Source organism: Bicyclus anynana, chromosome 20, assembly GCF_947172395.1.
Source record: "Bicyclus anynana chromosome 20, ilBicAnyn1.1, whole genome shotgun sequence".
NCBI lineage: Eukaryota > Metazoa > Arthropoda > Insecta > Lepidoptera > Nymphalidae > Bicyclus > Bicyclus anynana.
In genome coordinates, this window is record NC_069102.1 from 8,899,422 (window position 1) to 8,918,849 (window position 19,428).

At 36.0% G+C, this 19,428-nt stretch overlaps 1 protein-coding gene across 2 annotated transcripts in view; it reads left to right on the forward strand.

Moving 5' to 3' along the window:
* Positions 1–1,175: 1,175 nt before the first annotated feature.
* LOC112057970 (membralin) overlaps positions 1,176–19,428 on the forward strand; it is a 175,270-nt gene continuing 157,017 nt past the window's right edge. The window contains exons 1-6 of one of the 2 annotated variants that reach the window (XM_052887887.1): positions 1,176–1,334; positions 1,958–2,499; positions 5,803–6,091; positions 7,601–7,643; positions 8,585–8,819; positions 9,857–9,947. In XM_052887887.1, the coding sequence (XP_052743847.1) occupies positions 2,027–2,499; positions 5,803–6,091; positions 7,601–7,643; positions 8,585–8,819; positions 9,857–9,947 (1,131 nt within the window). In that variant the 5' untranslated portion in view covers positions 1,176–1,334; positions 1,958–2,026. Of the gene's footprint in view, positions 1,335–1,370; positions 1,747–1,957; positions 2,500–5,802; positions 6,092–7,600; positions 7,644–8,584; positions 8,820–9,856; positions 9,948–19,428 lie in introns of those variants that run through there. The other variant, XM_052887889.1, reaches the window with a different exon arrangement.

Consider the following 19,428-nt stretch of genomic DNA (forward strand, 5'->3'; position numbering starts at 1 on the left):
GTAGATATGTGTATCTACTTTTAAATTTCATTTGTAGGGTAAAACTATTTATTTAGATGATACGAGCAAAGAGTATTATAATCACTTCGTTACTCTCTCAGAATACCCAATGATTTTATTAAATCAAACAATAGTAGTCTGAGACCTCGTGTTGGCTCGTGCCGCGGTTCGGTGGCATGACTTGTTTCCGTAAAGAGTAGGGAGTTAGGGAGGGATAGCGATCGGTAGGCGGGAAAAACTTGCGATATATAGCGCTCATCGTACGGTCGGCTTCAGTATGCTCATGGCATTCGATTTTTAATGTCAGTGCTATTATTATTATGACGAATAAAAAAAATTGTTTTACGATAAACTACGTGAGTTTGTGGAAACAAGCACTGATCACAAGTTTATCATGAATAGAGAAACATATGAAATGTATAATCAAAATTAACCCTGACATTAAAATTCACTCTTATAATATACAGAAAAGAAATGAATAAAACTGATGTTTTAAAACGTCTTTGCACCTGAGCCTACACCGACAAATTACAACCTGTCCGTTGTGTTATGGTTAAAACAATGAATGCTCAGAACGCGTCATGGCTTTTTTTCATTGCCACAACACGTTGAGATCGAATAGCATGTCATGGATGACATGCTATACGAATTTCGCTATTTGGTCTTTCTGTGATAGCCACAACGCGTCGTGCGCGTTTTCATTAGAGCCTTAACACGAATTTCGCCATGTGGATGTTTTACTGTGACCACAACGCGTTGTAAGCTATTTTACCGCTCACTGAGCGTTTTCGATCTTCGAGCGTAACAGATTAAAGTAAATTGCCGGGTTGTTAGGGTAGGCCAGGGCAGGGGATGGGCATTCCCTTTTGAATCAATAAACTTCATTTTAATATATATATATTTTTTAAATACTCAGTTATAACGTTCTATTAGACAGCTTGTAGAGACATCTATTGACTAAATGCTGAAATTGAACAAAATAACACTGCTCTGTCAATTTCGAGAAAAAATTATAGTATTTCAAAATATTTAATAAATATTGAATTTGCATAAAAAAATTTAAATAATAATGTTTTCCTGAAATATAAAACAAAAAATATTTTTACACTTAAAATGAACGCATTGCTATCTATGTGACAGTTTAGTCGTCATTTGACATTTCGACCAATAATTTTCGAGGTCTGACAGTGTCTGCGATTTGACAGTTCTTCGTTTTTATTCACAGAATAATAAATTTGTTTTATTTATTTTAATTTTATTATGAAAAAACAGTGAATCGATTCACTATTGTATGTAAATATCAACGAAAACGTATTGATGTGAGATATATCAAGGTCATTATATAATTTTATTGTGAAAGTGTTTTTGACATTTTGTTCAAAGCTTGTTGATTACTTTTACTTTTCTTGGTTAAATTTCTTGATTGGCCATCTGTATCTTGTGTTATAAGTTTTGTTATTGCGTTTGATGTCTCCAATTATCTATTAAACGTTCTCATTGGCAGAGTGTATAAATAATTTACGTTTTATAAACAATTGAACGAAGTTGAGGTCAAATGTCGATTTGTGATTGATTTTCAAAGAGTACCGTATTATAACCAAAAGTCAGAGATTTCTGCAACATCTTTGCCAACTTTTCCATTGTGTCCTCTAGTGTTGACATTTTGGTTCAAATCAAATGTTATCAGTGTGAAAACCCATATTATAGGTCAACAATACATTACAACTTATTTTTTCACCTATTGAGGTACTTTTGTTATCTTTTCATTAGCTTTCCATATATTGTTAGCAATAGTATATCCACATGTGTGAAAAAAAAAACTTCTTAGACTTTGATTACCAAACTTTTTTTACACTACAATTATTTTTTTGTCCAATAGTTTCTATTACTCAGAAGCCTAATGTTTAAATATATTTTTTTTAAATTGTGAGTTTAAAAAAGAACTCTTTAATTTTAGGTATCAATAAGATGCAGTGATTCATTCACAATAGAGTAAAAAAGAATCATAAGAACAGATTATCAAGAAATGAGTAATGCAGGAGGGGCTAATGCAATGAATCTACCGCCCGGCGTTAATCCAGAGAATAACCCGTTACCCGGTGGACCTATCATAAACCAAGCAATGAATAGAAATAGGAACAACAACCAAAATCCTTTATTCAATGTCAGAGAGCGTTTGTTCCATGCTTTATTCTTCAAATTTGCCATAGCATATGCACGGACATTCCCTCGACCTGTGCGTAGATTCTTTGAATTCCTGGTACTATTAAAAGCACTAATAGCATTCTTTGTGCTTGCATACATACACATAGTGTTCTCAAGAACACCTACAACATGTTTGAATCATGTTAAAGATACATGGCCGAGAGATGGTATTCTCAGGGTGGAGATATTGAGGAATCCGTCAAATGATTACACTATCGAACAGAGTTATGCTAAAGAAAAGAAATTGAAGAAGGATAAAGAGGAGTTCATGTTAGGAATGCTCGCCACAGAAGGGTAAGTGTTGTAATTTTACATATTATCAGCATTCAAAACTTTAAATGTAAGTACATGCTTTTCTTAAATCTATAATATGCATTTTGTTCTATCAACCCATATTCGGCTCACTGCTGAGCTTGAGTCTCCTCTCAGAATGAGAGGGGTTAGGCTAATAGTCCACCACGCTGGCCCAATGCGGATTGGCAAACTTCACACATGCAGAGAATTAAGAAAATTCTCAGGTATGCAGGTTTCCTCACGATGTTTTTCTTTACCGTTTGAGACATGCATCTGTAAAAAGTAAATTGACAATCTACTACACTACACTAGTAAAAGTTAAAGCTGATATTTTTGTTTCCTGTAAAATAAGTATGAATCTTACTTTAGTATTTTTGAATGCTGAATGCCAATCATTTTATTTTATGAATTCTGTCTAGATCATTCTAGACAATAAAGAGAAAACTTTGTATATTATGATTCAAATTTCTAGTCCCCTCTGACATTGCAACATGCTCAACTATGCAGCTATTATACCCACACAAGATATGTTTTTGTATACTGCACAATGCACAGCGAAGACTTGAGTATTGGCTCCTTTTTAATCATGTTATTTGTACACAACAGTGAGTTTATAATCATACTGTACATATGTTAGATAAAGAAAAACAAAATAAATCACTTAAAAATCAGACATGCGAATGCTAAAGATAAGATATATCAAAAATATTTTGATATTAGATGCATGTTGCATATGCAATATACTTACGTAAAAATAATGTTTTACATTCAGTTCAATAATGACTGATTATTGTAATCAGTAATTATTGAATCATTACATTAACTAAAATAAGTATCAGTCATTGACTGATTACAATAATATTATCTCCAAATGTGATATAATAATTATAATGGTCCATCAAACAACTTATTGTAATATCCATTACATGAAGACTGTATTACATGAATATGTGATATTGAATTTTGAAGTGATTTAATTTGACATCTTGTATTAATTCTTAGAAAATACATAAACAGAATTAAATTAGCAAATGTAGGTCCTGCCTGTGCCTGAAAAAAAATTAAGATATAATTTATGGTGTTAATTTAACAGTTATGACAAATGTAAATAAATGTTGTATGGAATTTTAATAGAACATTAATTTATTTAATGACTTAAAAGAATAATAAACAATCTCAAATTAATATTTGTAATTAGTTAGAATTAGCACATAAACTACTTAACTGCAAAATGACTATACTTGACTTCACTGTAATCAGTATTTCAATATGTATTTAACTTGACTAATTATACTAGATATAAAGATTTTATATATTTAAGAATAATAAGACACATGCACTATCTTCTAATAATAAAATGTAGGTCAACACTCAATATACTATTTATAACTTAGCATTGAATTTTGATAGCTGACCCTAAATATCAATAGTTCCCTTTATGTAATAGTTGCACTAAAATGAAATTTATATGAAAATTATTTTATATTGGTTTTGTAAAGGAATTCTTTCATTTCTTTATATTGGATGACATAGTTAGCAATGTGTATATTTAGTGTTCTGGTATAAAACTGTCAGAGGTATGGATAGAATAAAGTCTAAGTAGGCTCACTTCAATCTTAGACTGCATTGTCACTTAACATCAGGTGAGATCGCAGTCTAGTCTTGCTAACTTGTGATAAAATTAAAAAGAAAAAGTGGGTTAGCAGTCACAATTCTTTGAATCAGTTCATATATAATTAAAACATTTATTCAGTTGTAATTTTGTCTATCATACATGCATATTCAAAGCATCTTCTTTCTACTGGACTGTTTCCACACTGAGCCCTGTGATTGGCCGTTGTACGTGGGTCTCTCTCTGTAGGTCCCCACTGGATTCACTGCATCCAGCAGAGCTCGCTCCAGAAGCTTGCCAGGCCGCCCAGGTCGCATATATTATATGTTATCTGATATTCAAAGCATATTATGTCATCATCATCATCATATCAGCAAATTGGACGTCCACTGCAGGACATAGGCCTTTTGTAGGGACTTCCAAACATAACGATACTGAACCACCTGCGTCCAGCGAATCCCTGCGACTCGCTTGATGTCTCCAGTCCACGTAGTGGGGGGGTCGACCAACACTGCGCTTACTAGTGCGGGGTTGACATTCCAGCACTTTGGGACCCCAACATCCATCGAACTATGTGCCCCGCTTTGAATGTACATAATATGTGGCAATGCCACATATTATGTACATTCAAAGTACTCCTGCTCTGTTTTATTGATTTATTATATATATACAGAGTGCCCAATATAAATCTTTATGTAAGAATAGAAAGTAAGGCTTCCTTCATACTCATAAGTTCACGTTGTTCTTCCATGAAATTGGCTTACACAAATTAATCTGTTGTTATGTAAACATTGTGTTAGCCTAAATGTTATACTTACTTGAAATCTGAAACAGATTTATTTTTTTACTACACTCGATTAATATGCAAGACTGATGCATATTAAAATATTTATTTACAACATTGTATGGATGACCTTACTAAAATATATAATTCTGACAACAATCTTGAATAAATAATAATTAACTTTTAATTTTGTGATTTGCAAAAAAATATGAATGCAATCAAAAGAATGCAGTAAAAAAGGTTGTGAAGGTGATTTTATCCCTGTTTTTATGAAAAAATTAATGACACTTATTTAAATAAGTTAATATCCAGCATATCATGTTTGCACAAATCAATAACACGGTTTATTGTATTACTAGCTGACGCCCCGTGGTTTCACCCACGTAGTTCCCGTTCCCGTGTGAATACGGGCATAAAATATAGCCTATGACACTCACAAACAATGCAGCTTCGGTTCAGTAGATCCACAGACCCCCTACATACTTTAACACTTTATAATATTAATTTAGATAAATTTATGTGTGGGTAGCATTGACGTCTTATAATAAAAGGACGCACAATCATGTAGAAAACGTCACTTAAAAACTGGCCAATTTTGATTTGGCAGTTTTAGAGTTATTGGTAAAGAAAATGATACCTAAAGGCCTTTAAATATAGTCAAATACTCAATAAAATCCCTAATTCAGAGCCAATTCAACCTTAAGGATTGAGTTTAAGATTGAATTTGCAAATGCGACTACTTGAATTGAGTGCCAAGAAGTTGTGTTTGGCACTCATTGAGTGGGACGTTTTTTGGTCGCTGATTGTCCATCCACTTTTTAATAGGAGATTGATGGTGGATAGTTATAGGATACTGTTTAATAATTGTTAATGAATTTATCATAATAAGAATAATTACTGATTCCAGATTTATAAACATAGAATCTTCGACAAATGAAGATATAGAGGAGGATGAATATCTCCGCGACGGTACAGACTATGGCAACATAACACGCATACATGAAGAGAACAGTGAAACTCCAAACCAGGTCATCGAGACTGGCTTCTTTGTGGACAGTAAACCGGAGCTAAATGAAGGAATGAGTGATCTGAACCAAACTATAGTGCCCGGGGAAGATGTGGAACTATCTTCGTCTATATGGGAAGGCATCATGGGTCTTGTGGAAGATTTAGACAGAGATTCTAAACTTGTTACTGTAAGTATTGTTGTATTTGTTGTTTAAAGCTCGTCCAGGGAAGTTCTTTGTACTTTTGTCTGGTGGTAAGCAACGTCTGTGGTTAGTTGGCTTGACGTCGCTTAAACATAAACGCACAAATAACAAAGATATTAGTAATTTTGTTTGACCGCCCATACAAATCTAACGATCCTTATGTACCTACGACGTCATTAATTCGTACCATTTTGTATGGGGCGCTCTTCAGGGATCCGCGGCAGCGCCGCAAATCTGACCTTTTAAATCTCTGCAGCTCTGAAAGTAATGATCGCAGATACCCTGTTACTTTTACAAAATTGCTTTACTATTAGCATACAATTTAAAAAACTGCCATCATCTCTATTGCTTAGACGTCATTTTCAGCCTATTTTAACGGCCCATAATGGCCAGGCCTCTTCCCATAGGAGAGGAGACATGGAACTTATAATCACCACGCTGCATTTGACATTCATAGATATAAGTAAACAAATTGTTTTCATATCACATTTGTTTATAGAAATATGACATTAAGATATTATTGTGTTGTGATCCTTAATGTATGCTTCAAGGTTGTCTGGTAGAGACTGCTCTTTCAACGTGTTTTTTTACATCATTGCATTCCATTTGAGTCCAATATGATCTCCGAAAAAAAAAGAGTAAAGTTAATTCCTTTAATTTTTAAGAATTATATGCATATTGGTCAGTTTTCTGGACAGTGTGACTTCTTCTCTTCTTAAATTAATGAAAATAAATTCGATTAATAAGCTTAGAACATACAGTTAATATATTTTTAATAAAATTTTATAAACAAACAATAGGTATAATCTATACTTATAATAAATCTGTAGAGAGGTAAATTCTGTACATGAAATATATTTCCAAAATAACTATCAGGGGGTGATAAGTAATCGATACTGATGCCAAAAATGCAATCAGTAAAATTTTTGTCTGTCTGTCTGTCTGTATGTTCTTTATAGAAACAAAAACTACTCGACGGATTTTAACGGAACTTGGTACAATTATTCTTCATACTCCTGGGCAGGTTATAGTATACTTTTCATCACGCTACGATCAATAGGAGCAGAGCAGTGAAGGGAAATGTTGGGAAAACGGGAGAAGTTACTCAATTTTTTAAGCTTCCGTCGCCGTCGCATGGTCCCTACCATAGGGGTAGTAGAATAGGGGTAGGGTAGGGGTAAGGTAGGGATAGGGTAGGGTAGGGGTAGGCGTAGTAGTTCACGCAGACGAAGTCGCGGGCGTCCGCTAGTTTTAAATAAATAAGTAATGAAATGGCATGCGTTTTCTAAAAATTTCAAATTTGTTTGTTGGTAAAAATACGACAGTAGACATTGAGTAGGGCTTTAGTATACCTAATGTATACATACCCCTGTGACATCGCCCGCGTATACCTATATATAATATAATTATATTTTACAACAGATATAATTATAATAGATTTACGAAAATTATTGTGGAACATATTAAATTCTGATCTTATATTTGCATTTCTAGGAGTTCCTTGAAGATGTGGCGGCTGTCAACGATTCATTAAAAGGTAATTTTTTGTGATATATATATATTTTTTTAATTAAGAAGATATATACTTTTTTTGTAAACTAAAAACAAAAATAAACAATAACTTTTAATAAGACTCAGAAACGAATGTCCAATTGGCTGTCTTATCGCTAAAGAGCGATCTCTTCCAGACAAACACCGTGGAAGAGAAAAACGTAAGCACAGATTCGGGTATATGTACACAAAAAATAAGACAAAGTTAAGTAATATAAATACATATTCCTAAATACATAAATAATATACAATAATACAAGTAATACATACATACTATCCAAATACTATCAATATACATAATCATATACTCTTAAATTAAGTTTTGTAAGACATCCTTAACTTAATATCGATATATTTCAGACCATATTTCCATGTACTATACGAAATTACACACATATACATACAGGAGCTATTTGAGCTTGTACCACCGTCACCTTTTTACCATCCCACTGCAAGACACTGGGTAGGTTTCCATCCCTACGTAATTGACATTCCTAGGACTTTTTTTAGGACTAGGCGATTTGCTTCTTCGTTTCTTATACGTATGGCTAGGGTATGGAACTCTCTCCCGAAGTCAGTATTTCCTAATTCTTACAACTTTAAGATGCATCTTTAAGATGAGAGTGAATATGCATCTTCTAGGCAAGCGCGTATCACCTTAGGCCACATCTACACTTACCATCAGGTGAGATTGTGGTCAAGCGCGAGCTTATTCCATTTAAAAAAATAATAATAATATTGTTTTATATTAAATTTGATATGAGTTAACTACCCTATTAATCACGTGGAGATATTCCTAGCATATCTAGCTTCATCGCCCGCAGAGTCACTCCGAGCTTTCTAATGAAACTTTCACTAGAACCAAGCACTGTTAAAATCGGTAATAGCTTTACAAAAATACAATAAAGAATAATTTTGTTGTTTCAGATGAATTCTACATTCTAGAATATTCTCTAGAATATGGTTTCCTGAGACTGTCGCCTAGCGCAAGACTTCGCCTGAAGATTCCGGTGAAAATCGTTACATTGGACCCCATGAAGGACAAATGCTTCGGCGATTCGTTCTCTCGGTTCGTGCTTGACGAGTTCTTGGGATACGACGACCTTCTGATGGCCTCCATCAAGGGATTGGCCGAACAAGAGGATAATAAGGGCTATTTGAGGTAAGTGCAAGCTTTTTGATGCAAAAAAGGCTAGTTGACACTTTTTTTAGAGTTCCGTACGTATTTTAAAATGGTCTTAAATAGTTCATTATCGTTCTACAAGACTGAATCTATTTTTCATATTTTTTGAGACTTGATAACATAAAATTTTTAGTCTTTAAATATGTCTTTGATAATACGAGCCAAAACGCCTGTCGGCCATGACAGTCTATATTTCAACTGTTTCATGACGTCCGTCGACGACGAATAAATCCCATACAAATGGAGCGATTGACAAAAATATTAGTTAATAAATAATTTGACGTTTAGTACCTACATCAAGTGTGTTAGTGACGTCACGAAATGGACGACAGCGTTTTTGAAGTTTGAAAAATTTGAAAAAAATTCGTGATATTTAAATTAAGTTTTATAAGAAATCCTTAAGTTTTATTAATTGACTAGTGGACGCCCGCGACTTCGTCCGTCCTAAGACCTCTTTAATCCAACACTTAACGTTGTATCGCTGTAAAAATGGAGTAACTTCTCCCATTTTCCCAACATTTCCCTTCACTGCTCTGCTCCAAATGATCGTAGCATGACAATAAGTATACTATAACCTGCCCAGGAGTATGAAGAATAATTATACCGAGTTTTGTTAAAATCCGTCGAGTAGTTTTTGTTTCTATAACGAACATACAGACAGACAGACAGACAGACAGACAGACAGACAGACAGACAGACAGACAGATAAAAATTTTAGTCAGTATCGATCCCTAATCACCCCCTGATAGTTATTATTTTGGATATATATTTTATGTACAGAAATTAACATTGTTTATATTAAATTTGATATGAGTCAACTACCCTATTAAATAAATAGTCATCTCAACTTAACTAAATCTAAATATCATGACATAATTATCGAGACGACAAATAGACAAATGTCGACAAATAGCGGCGGAACCGAAGGTATGGCTCTCTTTCGTTACGATGTAACGAAATACGGAGTGATGTTATAAATTAAAAAAAAATCAATTTTGACTTTGAATTTGTTTCAGAAATGTGATCACCGGCGAGCACTATCGTTTCGTGTCGATGCTGACAGCGCGCAGCTCCTATATCGCTGCCTTCTTTATTATGCTGGTCTTTGTAAGTACATAGTCTATAATTTCGTTTTTAAAGCTCCTTCTTACGGCATACTCGTCGTCATCAACCCATATTCGGCTCACTGCTGAGCTAGAGTCTCCTCTCAGAATGAGAGGAGTTAGGCCAGCAGTCCACCACGCTGGCCCAATGCGGATAAGGCAGACTTCACACACGCAGAGAATTAAGATAATTCTCTGGTATGCAGGTTTCCTCACGATGTTTTCCTTCACCGATTAAAACACGTGATATTTAAATTCTTAAAATGCACACAACTGAAAAGTTGGAGGTGCATACCCCGGATCGGATTCGAACCCACACCCTCCGGAATCGGAGGTAGAGGTCATATCCACTGGGCTATCACGGCTCTACAGCATACTCACAAGAAATAAAATAAATTTACTTGACACACACAAAAACACAAAACAATATAATGGAAGATACAAAAAACAATATTAAATAAAATTACTAACATGAAAAGACGGAAAACAAAATGGATAAAACCGGCCAAGTGCGAGTCGGGCCATGCGCAATGTAGGGTTCCGTAGATTAAGTTAGCACTTTAATCTCCTATGTAATGCACAAAAATACCGATAACGATACCATGGGAAAGACGATAAAAATTCATCCTCGTATGTAGGGAAGGAAATCTAAAATGGTTTTTTTTTTAATTTTCTCTTTATAACTGTGTAGACGTAATTAATATACAATTTTTTTTAATTCTTTACATATTAGTCCTTGACTACAATCTCACCTGATGGTAAGTGATGATGCAATCTAAGATGGAAGCGGGCTAACTTAGGAGGAGGATGGAAATCCACACCCCTTTCGGTTTCTACACGGCATCGTACCGGAACGCTAAATCGCTTGGCGGTATGTCTTTGCCGGTAGGGTGGTAACTAGCCACGGCTGAAGCCTCCCACCGGCTAGACCTGGACCAATGAAGAAAACCTCAATTGGCCCAACCGTGGATCGAACCCAGGACCTCCGTCTTGTAAATCCATCGCGCATACCACTGCGCTACGGAGGCCGTTGAAATATATTTTGTGTCCTTATTTATTGTCATGGGGTAATAAAAAGCTAGAAATGATAATAATTCTTCTCGAGGTATATTGAATTGAATAAAAGGCATTCATTTATATTTCAAATATCTTAACGAGTTATTTTTATTGATAAAAATTCATTAGTAAACACTCGTTAAAAACGGGGTTTTCAAAATACTTTCACCCTAGAGCAGTATTATTAAACGTATGTATGTAGAATTAATAAAAAGAACTAAAATTTTGTTATTTCAATATGCCTGCCATCTAGCGGCGAGTAGCGTCATTACTATGAAGCATTGAAAAAAGTCCAACTCACCAGGAAAATGAAGAAAGCGTGTAGTTATCTTTCCTCTGGTGTACCTAGTTGTTACCTAGAAGTTCCTCCTCTCACCGACAGATGGTGTTTTTGGTGTTATAAAATGGATGTTACACTGCACGAAATTACGAATTTCAACTAAATATCTTAAAAATTGTTCATTTATTATGTAAGATTATGTACAATTTTTATAGCGTATACTTACTCCATTCTAAGTTAGGTGTCGAAGAGAGCCACTTTTTATTCTTTACAGGTTAGCCGTATACTCTATTGTAGGTTAGGTGTCGTAGAGAGTTTTTTTATTCTTTGCAAGTTAGCCCTTGACTACAATCTCACCTGATGGTAAGTGATGATGCAATCTAATATGGAAGCGGGCTAACTTGTTAGAGGGAGGATAAAAATCCACACTCTTATCGGTTTGTACACGACATCGTACCTCTAAATCGCTTTGCGGTACGTTACCGGTAAGGTGGTAACTAGTCACGGCCGAAGCCTCCCACCAGCCAAATCTCAATCGGCCCACCCGGTGATCGATCCCAGGACCTCCTTGTCTTGTAAATCCACCATGTATACCATCGCGCCACGGAGGTCGTCATACGGAGGACTTTAGGATTTACTCGAGCGTGTCCGAAAAGTATTTTTTTCTAACTACGTATCTTTCTATCAAATCTAATTGGTCTCGCGACGCTCGAGTCAGTACACTTTTAGCATCATAGCCTCCCCTACCATTGGTTTTAGATCAATTAATAGCCAAAAGCGAGGCGCGGCCCCTCGCTCGCCACTAAAATCAGGACTCTTTCCCCAAGTTACAGTTATAGCACTTTTACAGCCCTTTCAAACTTTATTACGGTACCAAATTCCACCTTTATATCGCGCGGCACGTCTTATGTGTGTTTAACAAAACTCCTTATGGACTTTACTTACCCGGCGTTCTTAGGAATGTTAGCAAAAATTGTTGCCATAGTAAAAAAAATTCAAGCCAAGATTCGAGAAGCACAGGGTGTCTTAATAGGCTATTTGACACTTTTTTTAAATGGTCTTAAATAGTTCATTAGTACTAGATTAAATTTTTTTTTATATTTTTTTGAGACAATTACATGAAAAATTTAGCTTTTAAATATGTTTTTGACAATATGAGTCAAAACGGCTGTCGGCCATGACAGTCTATATTTTAAGTGTTTCGTGACGTCACTATAATAAATCCCATACAAACGGAGCGTTTGACAAAAATTTTGTTAACAATTAGCTCGATGTTTATTAGGTACATCCAGTGTGCGTCACAAAATGGACGACAGCGTTTTTGACCTTTAAGTTTTTTAAGAAACCCTTAACTTTTATTAATAGATATCGATATATTTCGGACCCTCATTCCATGTACTACACGAAATCAATATTGGTTATATTAAATTTGATATGAGTCAACTATTGCTTATTTTTGAAAGACGGTTTGCCACTTTGTCATTGTTTTATTGTCATTTAAAGCGATACGGGGGAAAGCGTGTGATATCGACAATCGCAATTTAAAATTATCGCAACCAAACGCCATTTATGGTAAAAAAAGTCCATGAATTTTCTTAAGTGTGGTACCGTTGAATTGAAATAATATCTATTAGTATAGATTTTATTTAATCAAGCAGCGAGGTATCCATTTTATGGCGATTAATATTCCGGTCTTTGGTTCATACCTACTGTGCGAGCCGCACCAGGCATTAGGGGTATATTGCGGATGTCAGAGCGCAGAGGAATTGTATTAATCAATTGTCAAGCGTGCATATTGCCGGACATATCTCCGGTTTCACGGCTGTCAAAGCACAAAGTAAATTGTGGAATTCCGCCGAAACGCAATTGATTGCCGCCCATCGCTCATAAATTGACAGACATTACAAATCTATTTGTCCGGTCCAACGTTGCAAATGTATAGATATTGTTGCGTACCATTTTGACAATCCGAATCGCTTTATACAATTACGGTGTGCATGATAGGGTTAAGTGGGTATAACGATCGGGGAAATGTTAATGAAAACAGTAAGTACTTTGTTTTGTTGTAAGTTATTATTATTGTCTAGCGGACGCCCGCGACTTTGTGAGCGTAATTTTTTTTTGTAAAATACAAATTTCATAAATTGACAGACATTACAAATCTATTTGTCCGGTCTAACGTTGCAAATGTATAGATATTGTCGCGTACCATTTTGACGATCCGAATCGCTTCATACTATTACGGTGAGCATGATAGGGTTAAGTGGCTATAACGATCGGGGAAATGGTAATGAAAACATTAATTACGTTGTTTTGTTGTAAATTATTATTATTGTCTAGCGGACGCCTGCAACTTTGTTCGCGTAAAATTTTGTATTTTACAAATTTCGCGGCGCGGGAATCATTGATTTTTCCGGGATAATAATACGAAAAGCATGTGTTATGTGTGCAGGGTATAAACTATCTCCTGGCCACAGCCAAGTCCGTTTAGTAAATGCAGCGTCAAGGAGTAGGTACATTTATTACAAAATATTTATTACGGTTATTAATAATCCTCAGAATATTATATTAATGTAGGAGATAAACAGTCTACCAATTTAATGCCTACGAGAATTTAACTCTGGAACTCACGAAAAGGTGTGTAACCAATCGATCAACGAGGCAAATTAGTGTTTTAATGTAATCTAATAATATTTATATAAAGTAGGTGATTTAATCACCTACTTTATATAAATATTATTTTTTCATCATCATTATTAAGCCATATTCGGCTCACTGCTGAGCTCAAGTCCCAATACGGATTGGCAGATTTCACACACGCAGATAATTGAGACAATTCTCTTGTACGCAGGTTTCCTCACGATGTTTTTCCTTCACCGCTTGAGACAAGTGATATTTAATTTCTGAAAATGCACACAACTGTTGGAAAAAAGTTGAAAGTGCATGCCCCAGACCGGATTCGAACCTACACCCTCCGGAATCGAAGGCAAAGGTCATATCCACTGGGCTATCACCACTCAATCTAATAGTATTCATTAATTAAGCCTAACCATAGTGTAACATAAACCACAGTTACTTTTCCTGTGTTCTGGTTGTCTTAAAATGCACACAACTGAAAAGTTGGAAGTGCATGCCCCAGACTGAATTCGAACCCACACTCTCCGGAATCGGAGGCAAAGGTCATTTCCACTGGGCTATCACGGCTCAATGTAAGAGTATTCATTAATCTACAAAATATATATTGAAATTAAGCCGAACCATAGTGCAACATAAACCGATAGTTTTCCTGTGTACTGGTTGTCATAATTAATTGTACAATATTAAAAACTAAAAAGAAACAGCAGACAGATAAATAAATAATTTACAATACAATAACTATTATGTACTATTATAATAGTAATAGTTATTGAATTGAAAAGTATACTTTCCCAAAGTGAAGAAACAAGAAGCGAAGCAGTGATTGATGGATCTATGGGTGGTGTTGCCATATATTAACGGCACTGCCTTTTAATATTAGCGGGCGATCGATGCCTCAGCTTACGGCGGCTGTAAAAACTGCCGTTTGCCGTCGGCTCGCATTACCCTCAGACCGTTGGCTTGTTCGGCGCACGTACTCTGTGAGTGCTCATCAGAGCATGGAGCATGGTGACACTTTTTATTCGATAGCCTTATGTACATTCTGGCAAAAAAGTTTCGGGAAGTTTTTTTTCCATATCACTGTTGGTAAACATAGGCGTATATAGCGGGTGGGCCGGGCCCACCCTAGAATAGTCCAGTGCCCACCCTAGGTTACTGGGCTACCGATTTGAAATTCTATGATGGACGCCGAAATACTAATAATTTTACACAAAATATCAATTAATAACAATTACAACTTTTATTAAAAAGAAACATATAAGCAATAAAGATTTTGAAAAATATATTAAGACCTTATCTTTTAAAACAAATAATAAATAAGTCTAGCCGTTGCAGAGGTCTGCATCCACAAATATTGCTAACGAAATTTTTATATTGAGTGTCGACTCTGTTCAGTGATATGTAGGCCCACTCCAGGCACACCCCAGGAAATAATCCTAGATACGCCAAAGTTGGCAACACTGTTCTATTTTGGCAATTTAAATCATTAGAGCATGGAGCATGGTGACACTTTTTATTCGAAAAACCTTCCTTATGTACATTCTGGCAAAAAAGTTTCGAGTAATGTTTTTTTTTGGCAAGTTGGCAACACTGTTCTATTGTGGCAATTTAAACACCATTCTGTTTATTATTTTCTTATTTTTTTTTCAAGTCCACTTAGTTTAGTGTTTTGCGATTTTTAAAGACTGCCTTCTAATATAAACCATCGAGCGATGCGTTAGTTTAAAAGGCGGCTGTAAAACTATTGCTTGCCGTGGCCTCGTGGCCTCGTATCAGAGTGCCTAGTGGGAGTTTTCAATATTTTCATACTGTTACTATCACGTTGACGTTTATGCAAATTTATATGGAATTGAAACAGTTGTGCAGTAGTGCCACTAGATGGCGCTGTTTCAATTCCTTAGAAATTCGCGTTTACGTTACGTGACGGTAACAGTATCAAACTGCCACTAGGCCCTCAGATCGTTGTGACGTGACACGTTTTATGCGATAGTAAACCTTTCTTATGTAGGTACAAACGTTTCGGGAAGTGATTTTTTTTCGACAAGTTGGCAACACTGTTCTATTTTCGCGCGGAGTTTAAACACCAGTCTATCATTTACTTTCTTAACTTTTTTTTTTGTTTTTTTTAGGAGAAGTACATATTATATAAAAATTTCGTGTCACGTTGTTATTCCGCAATGAGTTACTAATGAATGGTGAACTAATGAAGAGGTCATAGATATAAAATAGTGTCTCGCTCGCGGTCACATCGATACGAGACTGATTTTATATCGATCGAAGAGATTATAATGAAATTTTAGCACAAACTGTGTAATTTGGTCAACTATAGCTATGCATTTTGTATTCAAATATGATAAAAGTCATGATCATCATCATTATCAGCCGACAGACGTCCACTGGACATAGGCCTCTTGCATGGTTTTCCAAGCACAACTGTCGATGGTAAAAGTATTAATAAACAAACTAAACGTGGGGACTGACACGAGTATTCGCTTCATGTGAGCATACAAGTCGAATTCGGAATGTCATCGGTATGGCGAGCCGAGCGGTTCAAAGACAATTGCCAAAGCGGTTTAAGTGCTGTGGATTTTTTGGCGAATCCTTTTGAATATGCAATCGCTTGCGTGAGCACCGGTATGGGCTTAAATGCACACAATGCAGGTTTTTAGCTTGCCTCAAATGCCTACCCACAAATGTCGTCTATTATCTATTACTACAGGCTGTCCAGCGTAGAAATGCAGCTATATTTTCTTGCCACGATTCCACGTGGGCATGATTTGTGTAGTTATTATGATAAGTTAAGCTTAAGTTCCTTATTCTGTATTCTTTGATCATCTTTATCATCATATCAGCCGATGGGCGTCCACTGCAGGACATGGCCTTCCAAAAATCACGATCCTGAGCCGCCTGCACCCAGCCAATCCATTAGACACGCTTTATGTTGTCAGTCCACCTGGTGTAGGCTTGACCAACACTGCGTTTTCTAATGCGGGGTCGCCATTCCAACACCTTGGGACCCCTTATCCATCGGCTCTTCGAACTACCCGCCCATTGCCACTTTAGCTTAACGGCTCGTTGAGCTATGTCGGTGACTTTAGTTCTTCTGCGGATCTCCTCATTTCTGATTCGATCACGCAGCGCATAGCCATCGCCCGCTGTGTGACTCTGAGCCTTCTTGTGAGGCCCATAGTTAGCGACCAATTATTCTTTCGCTATCACACTAATATTATAAAGGCAAGAGTTTGTGTGTGTGTATGTTTGTTCCTCTTTACGCTGCGGCTACTGAAGCGGTTTGGCTGAAATTTGGAATGCAAATAAATTTTATTCTGGATTAACACATATGCTACTTTTCATCTCGGAAAAATCCATGGTTCTCGCGGGATTTGTGAAAAACGCGGACGAAGTCGCGAATCGTGCGAAGCCTCAGACCAACTATTGTATAGGTCCTGCCTCGCTAGGTGTTACTTTTCTGTCAAAGTATACGATCGACGATCTAATGCGATTATAAAATGTTAAATAGTTATAATCGTGTTCTGTGTTGAAATCTAAGCTCGTTTTCCTCAGAAAATTACAGACAATTTTGTTCATGACTATGAGTGCGATACAGGTCCTTCTATAATTGGTCTGAGCGCGAAGCTATCAGATATTCTTACTAGCTCCCGATCTGTCTTGACCAACGTGTTGCATGTGTTTTTGGCACAAACAATAGTTGGGGGCGCCGCTCGCAAGCGGAACGTATCGTATCCCGACGCTATCAATCTTTTCGCCACATCATTTGCTCCCCGCGCGGCTTTCCCGCGATTGAATTTCATTAATGAAACGCTTAGTGCAGATTGAATCCATTTAAGTAAGAGTGCTATCCGCCCTGGAAATGTATCCTGTCTAACGCTAATATGACCACGGGATGGTGTCGGAATTCTTTTATAAATATCTCTTAGCCCCCATTCGCACGACAGTTTTTTTTAACTTTGCCTAATAAATACAACTGGAATTACGATTCAAATACCACGAATTATAAGCCTCCATTCGCACGACAGTTTTTTTTTTGAGCAGTGTTGGGTTTTCCATTATGGGCGTTGGAATAGACCTTCATTTAACTTCGTACTACATTTGAACGCTTTTTTAACGTCCGTTAAAAAAACTCTCGTGCGAATGGAGGCTTACGATTCGTGGTATTTGAATTGTATTTAACAAGTGATCATTCAATTGAATCAGTCTACTAACACACTTCATCACTTATCAAATAACGATATAAAAATAGGTAACCAAACTACAATCAACGTAATGAAATATTTTTGTATCTACCTATACCAAATAGCATAGTCGTTTCTGCTATTAAAGATAAAACTACGATAAGATTTTTGACAGCCTCACGTGGCGCAGTGGTTTTCTCAATTGGTCCAGGTCTGGCTGGTGGCCGTGGCTAATTAGGCTACCTACCGACAAAGACCGCCAACCGATTCAGCGTTCCTGTACGATGTCGTGTATCGTCCTCCTAACAAGTTAGCCCGTTTTCATCTTAGATTGCATCATAACTTACCATCAGGTGATATTGCAGTCAAGGGCTAACTTAAAAAGAAAAAAAAAAGAACTATGAAAATTTTGTATTCAAACTTATAGTATTGCTAGACAACTCTGCTACTATACATAATATATAAATAATACTTACGCTTCATAAGGGGGCGTTCATAAATTACGTGAGATGTTTTAGGGGGGGAGGGGGTCGAGTCAAATCTCATCTAATCTTACGTTTATTTTAAATATATTAAAAATCTATAAAAAATATATAAAATATGTATAGTAAATATATTTTTAATAACTAATTTTTGGCCGGTTTTCATATCTCGTTCTCCATGGACAGAATTAGAATAGATATTCTTTTTTAAGCCACAGTACTTACGATTTAAGTATTCTATTGTTAAATTTTTATTATACTTATAATTAAACTCTCAGCAATATTGATTACTAGTCTTAACTAGTCGTAAATAAAAACACGAAGCAAATTTTCTTTTCTTTTTACAATAATAATCTAACACATTTACGTAAGAAACCCACATTTTGAAAAATCTCACGTGAGATTGGGGGAGGGGGGGAGGGCGTTGAAAAAAATCTCACGACATCTCACCAAGGGGGGGGGGGGGGAGGGTCAGAAATTTCGAAAAAACACCTCACGTAATTTATGAACGCCCCCTAACGAATAATTATAATTAAACTTTAAATAACTTGTAAGTACCTATACATATAATTTTGTAAGATCCTAGGTGCGATGGTGGTTTATGAGGTCGGCGCCTATAGTGCCGTTTCTGCTATAATACGATCCTTTTTGACAGATCTTAGAGACACAGTGAATTTACTTTATACTGCCGATGTAATATTGTTGAGTTATGGTCTCAAGATTGTGTATAGTAATGAAATTCAGTAAGATCTACAGCTCAACTTGACAGACACAGCAGAGCATTGTACGACGTATTCCTAGCGTGCCTTGCAATTATTGGTATGATTGGACGATGGT